The sequence below is a fragment of the Dermacentor silvarum genome, chromosome 10 (genome assembly GCF_013339745.2).
Source record: "Dermacentor silvarum isolate Dsil-2018 chromosome 10, BIME_Dsil_1.4, whole genome shotgun sequence".
Classification (NCBI taxonomy): Eukaryota; Metazoa; Arthropoda; class Arachnida; order Ixodida; family Ixodidae; genus Dermacentor; species Dermacentor silvarum.
The window spans coordinates 1,277,982-1,300,750 of record NC_051163.1 but is presented as its reverse complement, the minus strand read 5'-3'; the positions used below and the strand labels follow the sequence as shown (position 1 = coordinate 1,300,750).

The following is a 22,769-nucleotide window of genomic DNA, read 5'->3' as shown; positions in this document are numbered from 1 at the left end:
AAGCGTGAGCAGCAGTCAGGGATCGTTGAATGCTATCGCGCTTCACCCCTAAAGGCGAAGCTTAAGCATCCTCCAGTATTTTTTTTTTCCTTGTTTCCTTGCGTTCCTTTTGTTCTTTGTGCTAGCGTAAACTTTTCCTTTCTTTTTTTCTATACGGTACTGAATTCCAGCGCGGCTGAACGCACTGGCGCAGCTTCGTTGGCTTATTAGTACCTTGTAGAATTAGTAGCACTACAAACACCTTAAACGTATCTGTCTACTGGACGCTCCAAGCCATCCCACAGAAAAGTGAAACTGCGTTGCGCGTGGTGCGTGCCCGGTACTTCGCATGGGACAGCATCCGTTGCCAAAAACGGTCGGCCTGTTGACGTCGCCTAAGATAGAAAGCAGGCGAGGAGTTACCGCTCGGCGGCTTCGAGTGAAACGATTTGAAAGAGTCTCGGTAATTGGAGGAGGCTGTCGAAGTTAGATGGAAAGGGAAAGTGATCGGGCGGGCTATTCGCGGAACGTCAAGTCCTCGTATAGCACTTTTTGGTTCTCCCGCGCTGCATGTGCTACCGCAGGCAGCGAACTTTAAACGAGTCTGAAAGCAGCTACTTGATGCGGTGTTTCGCTATAGCCTTTCATGTGACCGAAATCATGCGGCATATTCCTAAGATGACCTCTTCGGGTGGGTCCAGTGGACCGACATTTTGGGTTATGAGCTCTTGAAACAGGCACGAGTACTTATAAAGTACTTTAATCTAGGATCTGCGATGGACGACATAACTAATCACATATCAGCGACATTATGTCGATTTTCACTTCATTAAGCTATAGCTTGAAGGCGAGCTCCCATAGGAGCTCACCTATGTGAGTGAGTGAGTGAGTGAGTGAGTGAGTGAGTGAGTGAGTGAGTGAGTGAGTGAGTGAGTGATGTGAGTGTGAGTGAGTGAGTGAGTGCGTGAGTGAGTGAGTGAGTGAGTGAGTGAGTGAGTGAGTGAGTGAGTGAGTGAGTGAGTGAGTGAGTGAGTGAGTGAGTGAGTGAGTGAGTGAGTGAGTGAGTGAGTGAGTGAGTAGTGAGTGAGGAGTGAGTGAGTGAGTGAGTGAGTGAGTGAGTGAGTGAGTGAGTGAGTGAGTGAGTGAGGTGAGTGAGTGAGTGAGTGAGTGGGAGTGAGTGAGTCCATTAAGGGCACCGTATAATTGAGAGCTACGAATTACTTTTGAATGCCTGGTGTTCTTTAACACCCAAATCGGAGTGCATAAGCGTTTTTTGCTGTTCACCCCCACCAAAATGCCGGGAGGCGATGATCCATTTTAACGTGATGCCTCTCCACATAAGCCTAAATAAGCTGTAACGCATACCGCTTCGAACCATCAACAGAACAATTAGACACCGTGCCCTATCTGCTTGTCAAGCGCTCGTAACGGATCATTACACAGTGATACAACGCACCCCTGACGTCAGCACCTGGAGGCGATCCATACATCACCATTCGGCACAGCAGCCTAAGGCGCCAGCGATTCATTTAAATTTCACCCGACGAGCAAGCAATGGCTTCGTCAGCAGCACGAGAGCAGGCCGAGCGAAGCCGAACTCTCTGTCCTCCATGCTTCGCCGAGGGTGACCGACGCACGTCGTCGCAACTTACGACGCCTTGGCGGCACGTAAATATGCAGTAGGTGCGATATACGAAGAGGCATATCGAAGATTAATGGTGCGAAAATGACTTTCCTGTCGTTGCGTGGTGTCATTTTTCTACAGTGAGCCGAAAGTAACCGAGATGCAGACACCAGGCGCGCTTTAGTTGACCAAGAGATCTTTAACCCGTGGTTCTGAGAACCAACACAAGCGTGGCTTACACAAAAAAAAGTGGGAATTTGCGCATCTTTTTTTTCCTTCGATTTTCTCCTTGACCATCAATTTTGTATTACAGTAGCGAAATGTAAAAGAAATTGCTGAAGAGATGCGCTGTAGCTGTGATGATACGTGAAATCTATTGCTTTTCGCGATCGAATACCACTTCAAATTTAGGCACTCATCATCCGCGGTGTAGGGAGAAAAGAGATTTGTCTATAAGGCGTTGCGCTGCTGAGCGCGAAGTCGCAGGTACGATTCCCAGTTGCAGTGACCGCATTCCGATGGGGCCGCATTGAGAGAACGCCCCCGTACCGTGCTTCGGGCGCCCATAGAAAAAAAAAAAAAAAAAAAAAGCCCCGGTGGTCAAGACTGAACCGGAGCCCTCCACAACGGCGTGCCTCATATCCCATTGCGCAGCTTCGGGACATTAATTACTGTGTTTTAAATATATTGCTTTCTAAGCTGAAGACTTTCCGAATGCCCGCGCAATCTTAGTTCCAATCACATTTTCCAACCAATTTGAGGCTCGTCAAATGCAGAGGTATAATATATAACGCCTTACTTCCGTTTTTTGGGACTATTTGTGGAGATCTTAATTTGTTGTTTCCTAATACGATGTTGGCTTTTAAAATGTTCGCTTAAAGTATGTATTGTTACATCTCATGACTTGTCAATAGTCGGGTACAACTTTAGAAGACAGGGGCATTTGCCTCGTCAAAGGCCGATGCATACGAGCCTCCACCAATGGGCGTGCACTCTAGACTGACGTCATGAGCCGGACGGCCTGTTTCCCGCCGACGGATAACATGGCAGCCCGCGCTTCAAGCTGGGCCGAGTCGCGTCAGCGGGACTATTTCTTTAGTCGCGGAGGCAAATCGGCTGCTGCGCTTCGGTCATCTGGGCGGGACCTCTCCTGTCTTCTTATGTTGTACCCGACTATACTTTTCAAATATGTACTTTTCTTTTTGTTAAACTTTGCTATTAAGCTTCTCGGTGTTTAGCGCACATCACTATAGTGACGAGTATATATCCCTAGAAAGAATTGGTCCCAGCCAAATGAACTAATAGTCTTTTTTTTTCCGTACCCTGCAACTGCATTACCCGTAATTACAAGTAAAAGAAGAGCATAAAATAACTTAGTATGAGCGTTAAGTGTAACCTATATGACAGATAGGTCGGTAGGGGTCGAAATGGAGAGGTTGAAAACAGTACGCCTCCGGCTACTCCATTTCACTTATATGCAAGAAATAAATTTGTTTTAAACAATTAACGAAGTAAAGACATAACGATAACAAAAAGGACACTTTAGCAAACACAAACACTGGTACGTATACACGAGGGAAACAAACAGAAGAAACATTAACAACGAAGACGAATCCCTCCATAAACTCGTTCCATAGCGCTTCGAGCACATGTCCATATACTCAGAAAGAAATATTTCACTGCACAGTGAAAACTGTTCTTCCAAGGCCACTAACTGGCCGTTGTCCAAGCATATATTGTCCCAAGTGGCAACGGATGATTGCCCAGAGCCCTAAGTATGAAGCGTAGCCTTTGCTGGCCGTATATATAGGGGTAGTACAGCAACACGTGGGCTACGTCCTCGTCCGCCACATCACACGCACACGATGCGGAGCTTGCACTGTGGTTTTTAAAGAGAAAGAGCGTTGTGTAGGCCACACCAAGGCGTAAGCGGTGAAACATGATTTAAGATAAACGAAGAATGTCAGTCCAGTGTATAGCTAGGTTACACAAAATTGACCTTTTCACGAACTACGTCGCAGATAATATCAATGAAAGTTTTCGTAGTTTGTTTCTAACCTCGTGGCTGAACAGCAGAATGGTGCATTCTTCTCCATGTTCGTGATTTTGACGAAAAGAACGCCTGTTCGGCCTTTTGTTGATCTGATTGGCTCTTTTCCGGTGGTTCTAGATTACATCGCAAGTTATATTTACCTACGTCAACGTCATGCCAATAGCATTTGCATCCGCACTGCATCAGTGCTTGAATAAACCCCAGGAAATGCATTGAAGTTGCCACTTGTAATTCAGCAAGGACAGTAGATAAAACACAAATGGACGACACACAAAGGCAAAGGCCACGGGACAAGCGCTGACTCGCAACTAGGTTTTATTCATACAAAATAGGCTATATATATATATATAGCCTATATATATATATATATATAGCCTATATATATATATATATATATATATATATATATTGTCACGACCTCGCAGGAGACGTGGAAGCAGGCGTACAGCACGTATACAAGTACTTTATATGAGCAGCAAAACGCAACGTCGTTGTCGTCTCTGTTTTTCTACCCGCGCGCTACTTCAGCGTCGTTTCCATGGCCGGGCACATACCCGCGGCGACGATATAGCATGTGGCATTTGCCCCTCCTTTGAAAGAAGCATCGTCCCGATGCGCCAAGCGCCCAAGAAAGTGCAGTGACGGTGCAAAAGTGAGGTCATGATGCAAAATATGGCTTCATACGAAGCACGTGCACAACCTCGGGCAGATGCTGCCGGCGTTTGGAGCAGGAAGGACTGTCGGGCACAACTTCATAATTCACGTCACTGATGCGGCGTAGAACTGTGTACGGCCCGAAGTATCTTCGCAGGAGCTTCTCAGATAGCCCCCGCCGACGAATAGGAGTCCAAACCCACACCTGGTCGCCGACGTTGTACGTGACGGGTCTGTGTCGAAGATTGTAGTGTCTGGCATCGTAGTTCTGTTGCGCTTGGATGCGCAAGCGTGCAAGCTGCCTTGCTTCCTCGGCGCGTTGCGTAAACTCCTCGGCACCAGTCTCGTGATCACCACACTCGTGTGGCAGCATCGCGTCCAACAGTGTTGTTACTTCCCGGCCATAGACGAGGCTGAAAGGTGTCACGCGTGTTGTCTCCTGGCGAGCCGTGTTGTACGCAAATGTAACGTATGGTAAAATCTCGTCCCAGTTCTTGTGGTCGACGTCGATGTACATACTCATCATGTCTGCCAGAGTCTTATTCAAACGTTCTGTCAGCCCATTGGTTTGGGGGTGATAAGCGGTTGTCTTGCGGTGAGTTGTACCACTTAATCGCAACACGGTATCCAGAAGCGCGGCCGTGAAAGCAGAACCTCTGTCGGTAATGACCACTGCGGGAGCGCCATGCCTTAGGACGACGGCTTCGATGAAAAATCGTGCTGCTTCGGCTGCTGTTCCCCGCTGGAGAGCACCTGTTTCGGCGTATCGGGTAAGATAATCAGTGACGACGATTATCCATCTATTGCCGGCAGAAGACACTGGAAATGGACCTAAAAGGTCCATGCCAACTTGTGCGAACGGCACTTGTGGTATCTGAACAGAATGCAGCAGTCCAGCAGGCTTGACGGGTGGGGTTTTGCGGCGCTGGCAATCCACGCATGTCTGGACATAACGTTTCACGACCGGCGCAAGTCTTGGCCAGTAATACTTTAGCCTAATTCTGGATAATGTGCGGGAGTAGCCCAAGTGACCAGCGGTCGGCTCGTTGTGACAGGCGTGTAGGACTTCGTTTCGTAGAGATGCGGGAACGACAAGTAGGTAGCTGCTGCCACTGGGTGAAAAGTTCTTTTTGTAGAGAACGTCGTGACGCAAGCAAAATGAAGGCAGCGCTCTGGCGAATAACCTCGGCACGCAGCTTGTTTTTCCCTCTAAGTAATCAATAAGAGGAACCAGTTCTGCGTCCTCGCGTTGCAGGCGTGACACGGCGACAGCGTCTACCATGCCTAGAAAAGCCGCGTCGTCATCGTCGTGCAATGCAGTCTCAACAGGCGACCGAGACAGGCAGTCGGCGTCGGCGTGCCGCTTCCCCGATTTGTAGACAACAGTGAAGTCGAACTCCTGGAGCCGAAGGCTCCATCGTGCTAGCCGACCAGCTGGATCTTTTAAATTAGTCAGCCAGCAAAGTGCATGGTGATCACTGACGACGGTGAAACAGCGACCGTATAGATATGGGCGAAATTTGAGGATGGCCCAGACTACCGCGAGGCACTCTTTTTCTGTAGTGGAGTAGTTAGTCTCCGTTCTGGATAGGGTCCTGCTGGCGTACGCAAGCACTCTCTCGGTGCCGTCCTGCAGCTGAAGAAGCACTGCGCCAAGGCCGACATTGCTAGCATCGGTATGAAGAATCGTCGGGGCGTCTTCGTCAAAGTGTGCGAGCACAGGAGGCGTCTGCAGCCGCTGCCGTAGCTCGTCAAATGCCCGTTGCTGCTCTTCGCCCCACACGAAGGGGACATCTTCGCGGGTGAGATGTGTTAATGGACACGCGATGCGCGAAAAGTCCGCAATAAACCGTCGGTAGTAGGCGCAAAGGCCCAGAAAACGTCGCACGGCCTTTTTATCAGATGGCGTCGGGAAATTAGCGACGGCAGCGATTTTATCAGGGTCAGGTCGAACACCTTCATGACTAACCACGTGACCGAGGAATTGAAGTTCCTCAAAACCAAAATGGCACTTTTCCGGTTTCAAAGTTAGGCCTGCTGAGCGTATTGCCTCAAAGACCGTCTTCAGTCTCCGTAAGTGTTCGTCGAACGTGGCGGAGAAAACAATCACGTCGTCGAGGTACACTAGGCAGGTTTGCCATTTGAGGCCTGAGAGTACCGTGTCCATGAGTCGTTGAAACGTTGCTGGCGCAGAACACAAACCGAAGGGAAGCACCTGAAATTCATAAAGTCCATCGGGTGTCACAAAAGCGGTCTTTTCACGGTCTCTCTCATCAACTTCGATTTGCCAGTAGCCACTTTTCAAGTCCATCGACGAAAAGTAACGTGCATTTCGTAGCCGGTCCAGTGAATCATCGATACGCGGTAGCGGATAAACGTCTTTCTTTGTGATCTGGTTGAGTTTTCGATAGTCGACGCAGAAGCGCAGACTACCGTCCTTCTTTTTCACCAACACGACAGGCGATGCCCACGGACTCTTAGATGGCCGAATAACTCCGTCCTCAAGCATCGTCTTCACTTGTTTTTGGATTGCCTCCCGCTCTTTTGGTGCTACACGATAAGGATTCTGCCGGATGGGTCTTGCGTCGTCTTCGGTGATAATACGGTGCTTGGTGAGCGGCGTCTGGCTAACTCTTGACGTTGATGCGAAGCAGCTTTTGAACTCATTGATGAGCTCAAGAAGGCTGGTGCGTTCGATGGGCGATAAAGTTCGACTGACATCAACCACAGGTGCAGGCATAGGCGCGGTGGACGCCGCGTGCTGCACTGAGAGGCAGTCTTGTATTGGGGCAATTTCGTCGAAGTAAGCAACAGCAGTGCCTTTAACAATCTGTCGACGTTCCCTGCTAAAATTCGTCAGCAGGAGTTCAGCATGTCCGTCGAGTACATTAATGACGGCCCTGGCGACGGAAACGCCCTGACTCAGTACTAGTGCGTTGATGTGTTCAGCGACGCCAGGCCCGGTGTGCAAGTTATCGCAGATGACAGGCACGAGGGAACAACTTCGCGGCGGAAGCGTGACGTCGTCGTCGGCGATACGTAAACGCGGTCGCTGGTCATCCGCGGGGTCGACGTCTTCGGAGCTCGTAGCAAATGTCACCATGCGGTCGCGGACATTAATAACTGCACCGTACTCCCTCAAGAAATCCATTCCCAAAATAAGTTCTTTACAGCACTCAAAGAGAATGACGAGGGTGGCAACGAAGGCTGAACCGGCGATTATGATTCTGGCTGTGCATTTTCCAATCGGCGTCATCAACTGGCCCCCGGCAGTTCTGATGTTGGGCCCGGTCCACGGCGTCTTCACTTTTCTTAGTCTGTCGGCTAGCTTTAGACTCATTATCGAAAAATGCGAACCAGTGTCAACGAGAGCAGCCACTTGGTGCCCGTCAATGCTAACGACAAGATCGGCGCTGACGGCGTTTGTTACATGTGGTGTGGTTGGAATCGTCGGAGTCGTAGAGTCGTCGATCGTCGGTGATGGGGGTTCTTGGGAAGCTGGACGGTTTGCAACCTCACCCCCGGAGGTCGCTGCCTCTAGTTTCCCCGGCGCGGGCTAGGAGACCTGCCCCTAGAGGCGTCAGGAAAATCGCGACGGGTTGGTTGGGTGTAACGAGCCGGTGATGGGGAACGCGATCGAGGCGTCGTTGAACCTTCCGGTCGAAAGTTGGAAGGATTGTCGTCGCAAGTACGTTGAGCGTCAAACCGAGGGTAACTATAGTTGGTGGGAAATCTGGGAAACCCAGCTGCACGGTAGTGGCAAGCTCGATAAACATGTCCTGCTTCACCGCAATGAAAGCATAGCGGCCGGCGGTCAGCGGTGCGCCACAAATCGGTTTTTCGTAGCGGATAGCCGGCAGGGAATTCTCCGTAAGACCGCGGCGCAGCGATCGGCTGTCGGCGATACGGCATTGCTGGCGGCGGCTGTGACTGTCGAAGATAGGGCGTCGGGGATGGCGGCGGTGGCTGCGTCGGAGTGGTCGACGGTGTCAGCAGCATCGAAGTGGCGGGAGGTGGACGACAAAGAGCTTCCGCGTATGTGCATCGTCGCGGCGCCGCTTGCCAGTCGGGCGAAGAAAAGGCCTGTCGAACTTCCTCCCGGACGACATCAGCGACAGAAGCCACCGCTGGTGCCATGGGAGCAATTCCGAGCTGCCGGATCTCCTCTCGCACAATCTCTCGGATAACTTCACGCAGAGATGTGCCGCCGCTCTCAGGTAGCAGTGAAGCATTTGTTGGCGAGCTCGCGCGATCGTATTGGCGGTACCGCTGTTGTAGTGCCCGTTCGATAGCGGTAGCCTCCTTGGTAAATTCGGCCACTGTCGTCGGTGGATTCCTCACGAGTCCGGCAAACAGCTGCTCCTTCACTCCCCGCAAGAGATAGCGCAACTTCTTTTCTTCGGCCATCTCAGGATCTGCTCTGTGGAAAAGGCGGGCCATATCTTCTGCAAACATGGCAACGCTCTCATTTGGCTTCTGAACACGAGATTCGAGAAGGCGCTGCGCATTGTCTTTTCTGTCGCTGCTAGTGAATGTGTCTAGCAGCTGGGTGCGGAAGGCATCCCATGTGGTCAGGCTCCTCTCCCGGTTCACAAACCATGTCCGCGCACTGTCTCGAAGAGCAAAATAGACATAAGACAGCTTTTGCCGGGAGCTCCATTCATTATGACTGGCGACACGCTCGAACTGGTCCAGCCAATCTTGGACATCTTCAATGGCGTCACCATGGAAACTTTCTGGGACCATAGGATGCTGTAGCGTCACCTGCGATGGAGTTGCAGTGGCCATGGCGGTAGTACTTAGACGCGGTCCGGCAGGATCCTGCAAGGGGTTGAACTCGGGCGTCAGGCCTAGCAGGCGGCGGCTGTACCGGTGAACCGGAGTTTCGACGAGCGAAGGCGATTCCGCGTTCGATGGATGGCTCCGCGAAGGGGTGCTAAGCATGAGGCAATTCTACCCAGCACCTCCACCAGTGTCACGACCTCGCAGGAGACGTGGAAGCAGGCGTACAGCACGTATACAAGTACTTTATATGAGCAGCAAAACGCAACGTCGTTGTCGTCTCTGTTTTTCTACCCGCGCGCTACTTCAGCGTCGTTTCCATGGCCGGGCACATACCCGCGGCGACGATATAGCATGTGGCATTATATATATATATATATATATATATATATATATATATGAAATTAAGATGCACAAACAAAAGCACTGTCAGTACCCGTGCTTTTGTTTACGCATCTTGATTTTGTGTGTTTATATAAATTACCCTGTTGTGTATGAATAAAGCTTCGTTGCGAGTCAGCGCGCTTGTCCCGTTGCCTTCTTCACCTTTGAGTGTCTTCCGTTCGCGCTGTTTCAATGTGCACTTTCACCAACCCTGCCAACTTTCTATTTTATAGCACATATAAACAAAAATGATGAAGCAATATTCGGTTCAAATAATAGCGAGGAGGTACATGGTGTGAATATTGAAAAGTAAACATTGAAAAATATGCTTATACTGATAATGTTTTTATCTGTTTATTTATACCTGTTCAAAGTTTTGTCAAAAGAGCTGATTGAAACGGTATCTTTGGAAATAAAGAGAAAAATATGAGTTTAGAGGGGGAACTATTACGGAAAGGTCAGCTTTGATTTTAAAGCGACCAGAACAAGTGCTTGCGGCAAATGCTACACAGAATACGTTGGTGGGAGGCACGCCGAATCATTTCATTCCTAAACGAAAGAATCGCATGCAATTGAGTATCACACCACTTTAAGCTTAAAGCAGTTCAGTACAATTACTTTGATCCAACAACATTTTAAACACTTTCGTGGGAGTCAACCTTCGATAAATAGTGCCGATGTCAAGGTCACGCTGTTTAGCATTTGAATACCTCTGGAGCACATCAAAGGGGTCGGAAATATTTTCTTCTTTATATGTTCCCGTAAGATACCCCGCTAAGCTGTTCTCGCCAACGTATACAAGAAGCAACGCGTGATAGCGCGCATTCCTTCCGTCAAAGTCGACACCCGATTCGTGCTCGAAGATTCCGCTGCGCACACATGCCGCGACCTCTCGACACTTGAAGGCCGTTGTGCATACAAGCAAATAGGCTAATGCGGTGACCCACTCTGCCTTCTTGTTTTCTTCAGGTTGTTGTCTGTTTAGTTTGCAGTCGTGCCCGTAAGGTCGCAAGTCATATGCGCGGTGAAGGTTTGACGTCTGCCAGGAGCAGCGTACGTCTGCACTGATGGGCAGCGCCATGCTGCAATCCCGCGCAACGAGAAAACGCGTGGATGACGTGCAGCGCCCGTTTACAGACGGCGCGAATAAAAGGCACTCAAGCGGGATGCCAACCGAATCCTCCGCTCTGCGCGACCGTTCTTTTGAGTCGATGACGCGTGTGAGGCTTTATAAAACGGAAGCTGCTGCGACAAGAATAAACGCTATAGTGCGCGAGGTCGTGTGATTTGTCTGCCTTCGCCGGCAAGATTTATGGGTGACTTTCTGTGTTAGGGAGGCGGAGTCTATAGTAAATTCACGCCTACGTTTCCTAATGCACGTATTACCCGCGTAAATTTGTTAATTCCCCGTCTAATTAAATATATTTACCTTCATCATCTTTACTAACATTTTTTTTTGTACAAACTCAAAACTTGGGATTTCCGCGCCCATGAAAATTTACTTTGCGAAAGATGAACTGCTAAGAGAAAATAATAGCTTTGAATTTCCATTCCATCCTAAATAATGGAATGGTGGCGCCACAGTTAATTTACCAAGCCAATTCGATCAATCAATAAACAGACTAAAGAAATTACGACAATTTACAGCATAGAAAACAACCATATGAAAGTAAAGGTCATGTGGTTCGAAGAGTATGCCCTTCCGATAGCCTATCATTCTTCTGATACTGTAACTATAGTTAAGTCGAATGAATGTACCGGTAACATCTCGTTGCGAGTTTACTAAGCTTTGTTCAAGGATGCGACATTCAGTAATTCAGAGTGCACAATAGGGCAAACGCGCCTGCGTCATTCGCATAAATTATCGCTGTTGCCTTGTTGTCTGGGTTGCTTTTGTTGTTGTTTTTTTTTTTTTTTTTTTTATCGTCCACAAACCGTCGCTCAGTTGAAGCTAGAAGCCTTAACTTGATCAAACTAAACAACGTGGACTCGATGCGTTTGAGCCAGCGCAAGAAAAAAAGGAAAAAGGAACATTTTATATATAGCTGGGTGACACCGCAATAGTACAAGCCGCCCCTGACACCTATATATATTCAATTTCATTTATACTACAGTATAAGCTACGCAGGCAAACGGCGCGCTTTTTTTTTTATCTTCGCTTAGCCGAGGTTTCGGGAAATGCAGAGTGTCGTAGATATATGCTATGACTTGCGAGGACGAGAAGGATACAGACCTCAAAACCATAACAGGAACGTGCAAGCGCGTTGCGGTGCGCTATGAAATCTGTATTAATTGCCTGCTTCGGTGGAAAACTTTTCCTTTTGATTATTACTCAGTGGTGCTGAATACAATAAAGCTGCGTGGAATGCTCAAAGTTGTTCACAGCAACGCAGATGCGCGTTAATTGTCACTCACAGTTATGAGGCCTGCACTGCCGAAATAACTAAAGTGTATAAACAAAAGCCTGCGCATATTTTCGGCTTCTATGCAGATGGATGCTCGTGCATCGAAATTGCTTTATAGAAGAATTTACCGTATGCCGTCGCCGATCGGTTATTTTCATGATGCCACTGACGCGTTTTTTGTTCCCTAACACATTGGTATAATCCACGAGAATTACAGCGCTTCGTTCATGTGATTGCTTCAAAACTATTGCACCATTCCGAACTATACCGTTCGTGGCACATTAATTACAGCTAACGAAGCTTTTGCAGTATGGTTGCATTCAATGTTATTGTAACTTCAGAATAAAACTGCTTCGATTGCGCTAGGTATGTGATTGTATGTAGAATTAGGAACCAACCAACTTCGAAAGCACAATTCGGATTATTCGAAAGTTTCGTTTATCCGGAGCCCACCGTGCGTACAATAAATTATCGCACGTAGGCGCTTTATTTGTTTGCAGTTTCGCGGCAGATGCGTTTCACCATTCAGCCTCCTTGATTACAGGCTCACATCGACGACAAGCGCTAGCAGCTGCACAACATGCCTAACAGAATGTAATCTAAACTTTCATGACAACGCTTTTGACCTAGAACATAAATTATTCAGTGAGTGTAACGATAACCGAAAGTTCCGCATTTTGGTCATCCTTTTATTCCTTATTAGCAAAATGCTTTCGTGCAAGAGCCGATGCGATGTCAATTCAGTGCAGCATTTTGGTCGGTACTATGGTAAGCAATTGATGCAACATGGCAGTGTTCTTATATATTGCCTATTCAAATCATACCGTAATGAAGTAATGACTCGCTTTCCGTAGGACTTAGGCGTGATGCCTCAAAGAACCGTGTAAAGCACGTTGCTTGGCTACTTTATAGGTAGCGTTTACATAGCTTTTTCCTTTGCGTTTGCCATAAATAATTCTTAAGATGACGAAAAAGCCGCTCGCCTGTGACGCAAAGTATCCAAAGTCGCATGTGAGGCCGCATCCTGGCACAACAACGGTGCAGTCAGCGAGAAAGCGAAAGCTGGCCACACCACGCCACACAGCGCACCACCACGCCAAGAGAACTACGGGCAACAGCAGACGACTTCTCTTCCCGCGGCGTCTGCTACAACGCAACGAAAAACCGCGCGCTGTGCAACGCGCGCTTTTTAAACATGTGGCGCCCTCTCCTTGAAAGTACAATAAGCACTTCAAGGCGGAACTGGAACACATGCACGCTAGAGCGAGCTCGTGCCCTGCAGTCCGTAAAGCCCAGTCCGCTTGTCGCTTGGTGGCGCAACCCATTACCCCGTTTCAAAGGGAACGCTCATAGCATCCATCAATTTATCCATCCGGGGAATCCTTCACTTCAAGTGACTTCACAGCTGTGCATTTTGCAACTGTGCGATGCTGCAACGTGCGCCGTATGTGGCAGTACCAAGCAAAAACAAGTACTGCCGTTCTTGACTTTTATTACCTGTCGTAGCCCCCCCCAGCCTTGAGCTGCGTGTTTCTGTGCACCGTGGTTGATGACCTCTGACAGCGCTTGTTTGCAAATCTCGGAGGCCATGCTCGGATTCCCTGTTGGTTGTGGAGTGCCAAGCATAAAAATATGCAATGCCGGCCACGCATTTCATAATAAGCATACGAGAAGCTTCACGGGGTGAAGTAACATAATTAGTGAAGCTGCTAAAAACAAAGGCTGTTAGAACTTTCTGACAACAACTACTACAACTATCACCATCATCAACTGTTTCTACGTTAGCCGTTAGCCCTCTTTGGCTACTAGCCAACACTCGCTTCAACATCAACCAGCGGAGGAGGCTGCCTGCTCGTACATTTTTTTCGCTTTTGTAGCGATGGGTCTCCTGTACAAAATTTGCTGAGAAGTTCGTGCTCCGCTGTGCGTGGCGCCTTGGGCGTTCACTAGGTGGGTAGCTTGAAGTTTGAATGGCGGCTGCAAGCGCTGGGCAAAATTTGGCGAAGTGCAGTACGGCGCCGGTTTAGTCGCCACGTGTGTGAAAATACCATTGTTACAGTCTCTACCATTGTTCTTATTCATTTCCTAGGCCGCCAAGATGGGTGTCCGCAGCTACAATGAGGAGCTCGGCTTCCTCGAAAAAATGACATCAGTCTCGTGGCGTATCAAGAAAGGGTTCGTGCCAAATATGAAGGTGAGCACGGCTGCAATGCCGGCTTCCCACCGTTGCCAACTTCGGCGTTTACGTGGCATTGTTCGGTCGTTTGCTTGCATGCTGTCATCTAAGAAAAACGATGTTGGGCTGCACTGCAAGATCTGCATATTATAAAAATGGCGTGGCACTAAGCTGTTGCCTGTGGCTTGTTCATGCACATGCTTCAACCATTTTTGGCGACGCGATATTCCTTAGCCTAAGCGGTTTGCTAAGTCAACGAGGCATTTTTTTTTTTTTTTTCGACAAACACACCATACTCTCAAGCACCTGGACGCCGCTGAATCATTTGTCTGCGATGCCCCTCTGCCTTTTGTTTTTCTATAACACTTCCAGGTTGAAGGAATTTTCTACGTGAACAACCTCTTAGAGAAGCTGATGTTCGAAGAGCTGCGGAATTCGTGCCGCCCAGGAAACGTTGGTGGATTCCTGCCAGGTGTTAAACAAATTGGAAATGTGGCCGCCTTGCCTGGAATCGTTGGAGTGAGTACAGTTGGCGCTGATTCTTTTTTTTTTTTTTCTGTACCAAGCAAATATGCTTTTTCCTACCAATCTGGGAAAAGGATTCGGGAATCTCGGGCTATAATAAGCATTTTCATCTTGCATCAAATCTGCGTTTTCCTACCGATCTGGGATAAGGATTGGGGAATCTCTGGACATAAGCGTTTTCATCTTGCATCCCTCATAACATGCACAGTGCGGAAATAAATCGAACCAGTAAGTCAGTGATACCAGTAAATTATACTTTTGTCAAACGCATGCATTCAAAGAACATTTGAAACAAATGCAACGCATGTAAGTTCAATTGGCTCCTGTCTGCAAGCTTGCACACAGGAGCAAATCAGCCTCATGAATTTCGATAGCACTTAAGTTAAATTGTCTTCGAAAGTGTGCATGTGACAGCAGTATTACTATAGTTGCCATCTTTGGGTTCATGTAAAGTCCATGTTGTACAGTCAGAATTTGCTTCCTAATGTAGTTGCCATCAATCTTTACCTATTTGCACTTCAGCAAGTTTAAAATATGCACTTTAGTATCTCAAATCTCAATTACTTAAGTTCTTATGTTAATTTATAATTCTTAAGAGTATTCTTGAAATAAGTGGTGCTCTTCTGAACTTTTAAAACTGGTGTTCTTGTGCAGGAATGGCCACAATGGTACATGCTGCAAATACATTTATTTTCATTATTTAAGATATAGCACGTCCTGACACCAGTATGAATTGCATTCCTTGGTGCATAGTAATTTCTGATTTCACCGAGTGTACTGGTTCTGAAGTTGATCTGTACAAACTCATTGACACACAGTTCAGCCTATCTGATTGAGCATTACCCTTTTGTTGTAGACAGAATTAAGGAAGAATCATTGCAGAAAACTAGGAAACGTCTCACACGAAGAAATAACCTTTACTGCACTTCCAACATGACATGGGATGTCTGGCACAGTCCAGAGTAAACTCCTATGTTGCTTTTTACATCTCTATTTTGCTTTGATATTGCACTTCAATGCTGTGTTTACGACAGGCTGCTGAATGATTAGAAACTTTTTTGGCAAGGACGTAATGCAGAGCCAATGTGTGCTGACAGACCAGTTTTATGACCAGCAGCCTTATCAGAGTTATTCCATACCTCCAGAGATTGGGGACATGTATGACTTAATGTGTATGCATTACCTGCACTCTCATCATCCAGCACTCAATAGGGCTTCCCGACATCCATTCTGGTTATGGCTTTGCGATTGGCAACATGGCAGCATTTGACATGGATGATCCCAAGGCCATTGTATCACCTGGTAAGCAACCATTGTTTGACCTGAATTAGACATTGCGTAATTGCTATTTCACTGAGTGTGAGCTGATATCTAGGCATCACAAACATGTTATTGGTGGACTAGTTGCTGTTTGCAAACTGCAGGTGCAAATTTTGCGTCAGTTAGACAAATTTGGTCTCACATAGCCTTATAGTCCATTTCATAATTTTTACGCAATACTGCAGAAGCTATGCAAGTAATGAAGTCTTAGAAGTCTCACTGTGTGCATTTCACAGTGCAGTGGTCTTTGGTGCTTTCTATGTATGCTTTCTATGTATAACTACAACTTGTAGATGTAAGGTTAAGTCAAATTATATATAACTTGTTCACCTTTGTGCTTCCTGTATGCAACATACTGGGTTTTGGTTGCAAGAGCTGTGCTGTGGCCATAGAAACGTGTCACTCTACCAGTTCAGTGGGAAATAGGTGTAGATCGGCAACTCCTTCCAGGCGTTAAATATCTCCTACTTTGTGGCATAAACTTAAAGGGCTCATGACACGGTCTTCTGACTATTTTCAGTTTATCATTGCAACTGAGAGTAGGAGGCCCAACACACAAGAATAACTGGGCTCAAAGCGCACAATTTAATTAGACATTTCCATTTAATGTCACTGTCTCTAAGCCCCTCCCACCTACAGCGACTGCTATTTTGGCATGGAGTGTTTCACGTCAGGAAATGCGAGGAAAGGAAAAGGCGTAAGGACGACAGAATTGGTGAATTGCCACACAAAAACGCAGGGGCGCACCTCAATCCCTGCATCTTGCATGATGCATAGCTATAGAACCTTTTCGTGTGTGATGCTGTACTTTTTTATTGGAAATGCCATCAGTAAGAGAAAACGCTCTAAAACCTTTGTAGGGTTGCCTGCTATGTATTAAACTGAGTACTGCTGACTTCCGTTAATTCAACCTTAACAGGACTGATGAAGGTGATAGAATTATCTGACAGGTCGAATTAAACAAGATGCATAAAAAATGCCAATACACTGCCAATTCATTGGGCAGTATGTGCCAGAGTAACATGCCCCCCGAACCAAACATGTGCCCACTTTCTGTGTGTCCAAAGCAGACAACTAACGCAGAAATTACATTAACCCCCCTAAACAAAGTAGAAGTCTTAACACACGCGTGATTTTTTAGCTAGAAAAATGTGTGTTACACATTGGCAACCATTTCCCTCAAGTCAGCTTCGCTGCAGTACGTTGGTGTTATGTGGCAAAACACACTAACACCGCAAATGCGGTATTGGTTTCGTATCCGATTGCACCGCCGGCCCACTTTTCTTAGAAATAAAAAGAAGTCATGGGTTAGAATCTGGTAAATATATTGTAATCGGACATTGCAAGTTACGGTTATTACTTGAAAATCTTTCTAGGGGGGCTGGCCGAAAACAGTTGTTTTGTACGGGTGATGACGGCGTTTCAACGCATTCACTGTCCCCTAAGCTCTGCCAAGACAGACACTGCCACTAAAGGGGTTGCTTTGGGCATCACAACAGGAGTCGGGCGCATGCGGGCTGACTGGCCAAGTTCAAATTATCCGGCAAAGGCCAATTTTAGGATCGAAATAGGAAGCGCTTGCGCCCATAGAAATGCATGGGCGCCGGCTGGGACCTTTGGTCGGGACCGAATTAGCCAGAGTAAACATAACAGCAGTCTACTGTATAGTGTTTTATTTATTAAAATACCTTCAAGGCACATAGGGTGTCACAGAAAGGAGCTGGGCAACATGTACAGATATAACAGGAACTATGGTATTTATGCATGAACAAAAGACATACATTTGAACATATATGTTCAATGCATGAGTAAAGATTCATTGCAACATACATGTTCGTGGCCAGTACTAAATCTCGGTTGCAAAGCATAAATAAACGTATACACTACAGTGTTCATCACGTGCAATTTTAAATACATCAAGCTAAGGAAGCATCAAAGTTGGCAGTGAGTTCCAATCTCAACTAGTCAAATGGCTCATGGAAGAAGTATAAGTGGCTTCCTTTAGAGCCATCCATTGTCGGCAATAGCTATCTGGCGCTTAGCTTTTAGTTATAGAGTGTATACTTTTTTTTTTTATTGAGCTGCTGAATGATTAAGACTTTTTGGCAAGGACGTAATGCAGAGCCAACATCTGCTGACATCATGTTTTATGACAGCAGCCTGTCTGAAATTTTTTAAGGTTCATGTTGTTCACGGACTGTTAACTTGACCAGTGATTCCTGCTGGAAACAGGCGGTGTGGGCTTCGACATCAACTGTGGTGTGCGTCTGTTGCGAACCAACTTGATGGAGAAAGACGTTCTGCCCATCAAGGAGCAACTGGCACAGAGCATGTTCGACCACATCCCCGTTGGCGTCGGCTCCAAGGGAATCATTCCCATGAACGCCAGGTGTGTTGCTGCTTCTTGTAAGCAGCTTCTGATACTCAATTCCCACGTGTACAGTCAAATGTAAATCTAATGAATCCTGATTTTATAACACTTTCGACCTAACAAAGTGCTTTAGATTCTCTGATATGTGCTCTCTATAGAGCTTAATGTGTTAAAAACCTTGACGCAACAAAGTAAACTCTGTCTCCCTCAATTCAAAGAAATTTGGTGGAAATATGGATAATATATGGGTATGGACCAGGTTTCCATTCGGATTATGGAACGCCATTGACCTGTTAAGGTTTGCCAAAGCTTCCGTTTAGGAACACAAAACATGCTCAACAGGTTCGCTGTCTGATAAGCGCATACGGAGGCAAACATTACATCTTTTTTGCTCTTGAATGATGTTATTCACATGAATGTGCAAAGTGTTTTCAGTTTTTCTCAATTTAGCAAAATAATAATTTGCACACATAGACTTCTTAATCAAGGTTAAACTTGTAATAAAAGCAGTTAAATGTGACTCCTGCAATTTTTAATACAACCCTTTGACATTATTGCTGAAATTCATTTATTGAATGTGTGAGCAAGGCAGGTTTATTGCTTGCAAAATGTGTGCGCTGAATTATTTGGCGAAGGCCAATTTTGAGATCGAAATAAGAGGTTTGGGCACACAGAAATGTATGGGCGCCGGCCGGGACCTTCGGCCGGGATCAAATTAACCATAGTCGAATTAACGAATGTCTACTGTATCATTAAAATAAAGCATGCAATGTTTGTAACATTCGTTTGACTGCTGGATGATTTCAAAACATTAGGCTTGGACGTAATACTGAATGTCCTGTGCTGACACATTGTCATATGACAGCAGTATCGTTCCAGTTTGTGCTTGTGCTGCTACTTTGGCCATTGAGTTCACAAGAATGCATAATTTCTTCCTAGAGACCTCGAAGAGGCCTTGGAGATGGGCATGGATTGGTCCTTGAGAGAAGGTCAGTGCATATTGCATCTCTGTATGGGAATATAGCCCTCATTCCTGTAGGCTCTGCTTGGGGGTGTTCTGTACACAGGTGTTTATTTTAAAGCAGAACGGAGGGTTAATAATGACAACACAACAGACGTTTAAGCGCAATCACACTATGCAACAATGCAAGAGACATTATTTCTGCAAATGCAGCCTACGGGGGTGCTATTCTGGGTACTTGTTGAAATCCGCCATATTGTTGAAAACTCAAGGTCGCCTTATCTGATTGGTTGAGAGCACCGGAGGGAAAAAAACTGGGTGGGGTCTTGTTTTTATTGTGATAGCAATTGTATGGACACTCCAGGCACATTTCTGCCGTCGTCGTCGTGAGGTTCCACATAAAGTCCACACGCTACCCGAGCGACCACGTGCGCCCGCTGGGCCGCAAGGCGCCGGGGGGTAGGGAGGGGGGGGGGGCGCACTCCAGCCACAGAGGCTGTATCTTGAAAGCTATCTACGGCGGGGGCAGAGTCCTTCCACCCTGCGCTGTGTTTTCGCGGCATAGTTCGCGTTGATGTGAGCGGCGGGAGGAAGGTCAACTCGCGCACTGCTGCGGCTGCGTTTACCCACTACAGCGTCTTGACAGCGACTTTACGCGATCATCGAGTGAGATGCGTTCATGTTTGCTTGTGTGAACGTGACACCATGCTTGTTAATTGAGCTGGTATGCCTATGTTTACAAGTTTATGTCTGATAAAGCTACTATCTTTACTTCGATAGCTGTCCATTAGTTTGCTATTGCAATCAACGCTTCAAATTTCTGGCAAAACTGCGACGCATTGGTTTGTGCCCTTCTTTCTGTGCACACCTCTTTCCGTGGCCGTACCAGCTACGCGCGCGGAGAAATGTACTTCCATGCACTCGGGGATGCCATACGGTTGCATTCCAAGGTCTAGTACCGTGATTGTCCGCATTTACCGCCAGCTTCCCGGCCTTTGTGTCTGGCTCATGAGCGTGTGAGGCTGCTTCCCGCCGGCGTCCATGCTTGCCCGTAACGGCACGCTTGTGGAAGCCAGCTCCTCGCGCTCTTAGCTTCCACTGCATAGGCACAGAAAGTTGTCCCCACGTACAGCAAAGTTGAAGCCCAAGAGGTTGGTGGGCAGCAATACCACCGCTGCCCACCGTGGCGAGAACCCTGCAGGAGTGGCACCGACATGCCCAAAGCCTAGTCACACGAAATATCGCGAAAGTGCTCGTACACCAAAAAAAAGCACAGTGGGACCTCGTTGATACAATTCTGCGTAATAAGTTTTTTGGGATGATTTAGTTGGATAATACGTTAGATGATACAATTTATTTTCCGGTTCCCGTGAAGATCGTATCAACGAGATACCACTGTAATCAGCCGGGAATACTGCCTCAGGACCACAATTTTGCAGAGATTTCTTCTGCTCGATTATATGCCACTCTTTCATCCACCATACTTGGCTGGCTCCTCACATTGATAATGTGGGTGGAGCGTTGCTGTGACCACTGACGAATTGCGATAAAAAACTGCATCAGAAAAGGCAACGCTACAGAATCGCGGCTCTGAACTTGTTACTTAAGAAAATTCCAAACAGATACCAAACATTTCGCGCATCTGCACCACAAACGGAGTCAATGTACAGTTAAATTCCTCAATAGCGATATCTACGGAGAAAGCGATTTCCGCGAGAATTTCGTCGTTGCAAAATGAGACAGCACTGATAGAGAATGTATCGCAAAACGAAACTTTGTAACACCAAAATACCATATTTACACGATTGTAAGTCGACTCGAATGTAGGTCGACCCCCCCAAATTTGCATGTCTCAAAAAAAAAAAAATTGGGGATGGGGGAGAAAAACCACGCGAGTGCATTTCACATAAGGGAAATTTATTGATGGGGTTGCTAAGAATACTCATTGTCACTAGAGTTGACCTCACTGGTACTGCTGCCGTCATAGCTGCTGCGGTCCCACAGCACGTCGTCATCAAGTGTGAGTCCACACTTCGCGAACGACCGCACCACGACAACGCGCGGTACAGCCCCCCACGCAGAGAGGACCCACCCGCACACAGTAGCCAGAGAGGCCAAATTTTCTCGCGCTGAAGCCGCCACTGCCGCACCACACGTTCACTGACTCCAGACTTGCGTCCCGCTGCGCAGTTGTTAGTTTCCTCAACATGGAGGATAGCAGCCCGTTTGAACGCTGCTGAGAACGAGCGCCGAAAGTTCTTGGCACTCATGACAGACGCGACGATTCAGCACAACAGCAGAAGTGTCAGATCCGCGCGGCCGTCGAAAACAATCGTATCTCAAAGAAAAGCTCTTCCGCCAACTTCCAATACCCCCCAAACGGCGGCTCTTCCGCCATCTACCAATACCCCCTAAACGGCGGCTCTTCCATGATCGATGCTCCCACAAGAGCCGTGCGCTCGTGGTGCGCGCAATCAAAATGTATGCAATACAGTAAATTATTACGCTACGCTTCTACCGTAACCATAAAAACGTAGGTGCAAAGTTGTAACCACGCCGTAGCGCCCCTGATTTCTCGTTTCTCTTGCCGTTACTAGCGGTACACGGTTCGGTTTCGATTCTAAGTCGACCCCCCAACATTGGATTGCCAAATTTGAAAAAATGGGTCGACCTACAATCGTGTAAATACGGTACTTCAGCTCAAGGCTATAGAACCACATTGTCAACAGCAAGTGCGCCCCACATGTCGGTCAGCGATGGCAGCACTGCCGTGGAGCGGTACTCTCAGTTGATTGTCTTCAGAGATGCGCTCACTTTCACTAGATTTCGTGTAACTTGGCACCAAACGCTGAGCAACAGCATTCCTCCAGTGCCCGCTGTCGCCTGTAGATGCCAACACGTCTGGTGTAGAACATCAAAGTGATTATATGTCGTTTCCGTAAAAGCGATTGACCGAGAATACGACCTCTTACAAATATACTTCTGCAGTACCGAATCGGCACGTGATGCCCGTTGGGCGATCCTGAAGCCAGCGTTTTGAAGTAGAAGACACATATTCTCAGATGATCAGTCAATCACGGCCTGATGCATGGCAGCACACGCTGTGGCCATCCTCTAAAGCATCTTAAACAAGTCCACGTCTCTGTGACGGGAATTTCTTTTGGTTTTGCTGGCATTTTTGTCACCGAACAGCAGATTATGGACTTTGCTACGTATGTGAAAACTGTCGTCACATGTCACGTGTTGGCGAGACATGTGGCTCTGCCATTCAATGGTGTTGGGCTGCTAAGCATGAGGTCGCGGGATCGAATCCCAGCCTTGGCAGCCACATTTCCATGGGGTTGAAATGTGAAAACACCCGTGTACTTAGATTTAGGCGCACATTAACCTTAGGTGGTCCAATTTATTCCGAAGTTACCCACTACGGCGTGCCTCATCATCAGATCGTGGTGTTAAAAGTGGAAATCAGCGAACAAGATGGCAGCCATGATGTGTTTCCAGCGCACGTGGTCGCTTCTGGTGCTTGGTTGTTTTT

General features: G+C 47.3%; 2 protein-coding genes across 4 annotated transcripts in view; one reads left to right on the top strand and one right to left on the bottom strand.

Annotated features, from left to right (window-relative positions):
- Nucleotides 1–13,026, bottom strand: part of LOC119466562 (uncharacterized) — a 110,584-nt gene extending 97,558 nt beyond the window's left edge. Inside the window, exon 1 of the mRNA XM_049657284.1 lies at nucleotides 12,865–13,026. Coding sequence (XP_049513241.1) covers nucleotides 12,865–12,904 — 40 coding nt within the window. The 5' untranslated portion in view covers nucleotides 12,905–13,026. The remainder of the gene's footprint in view (nucleotides 1–12,864) is intronic.
- LOC119430974 (RNA-splicing ligase RtcB homolog) overlaps nucleotides 1–22,769 on the top strand; it is a 58,996-nt gene that overhangs the window by 23,643 nt on the left and 12,584 nt on the right. Inside the window, exons 1-6 of one of the 3 annotated variants that reach the window (XM_037698439.2) lie at nucleotides 13,697–13,831; nucleotides 13,971–14,075; nucleotides 14,430–14,576; nucleotides 15,785–15,884; nucleotides 18,135–18,291; nucleotides 19,213–19,262. In XM_037698439.2, the coding sequence (XP_037554367.1) occupies nucleotides 13,980–14,075; nucleotides 14,430–14,576; nucleotides 15,785–15,884; nucleotides 18,135–18,291; nucleotides 19,213–19,262 (550 nt within the window). In that variant the 5' untranslated portion in view covers nucleotides 13,697–13,831; nucleotides 13,971–13,979. Of the gene's footprint in view, nucleotides 1–13,696; nucleotides 13,832–13,970; nucleotides 14,076–14,429; nucleotides 14,577–15,784; nucleotides 15,885–18,134; nucleotides 18,292–19,212; nucleotides 19,263–22,769 lie in introns of those variants that run through there. The other 2 variants (XM_049657261.1, XM_049657262.1) reach the window with 2 other exon arrangements.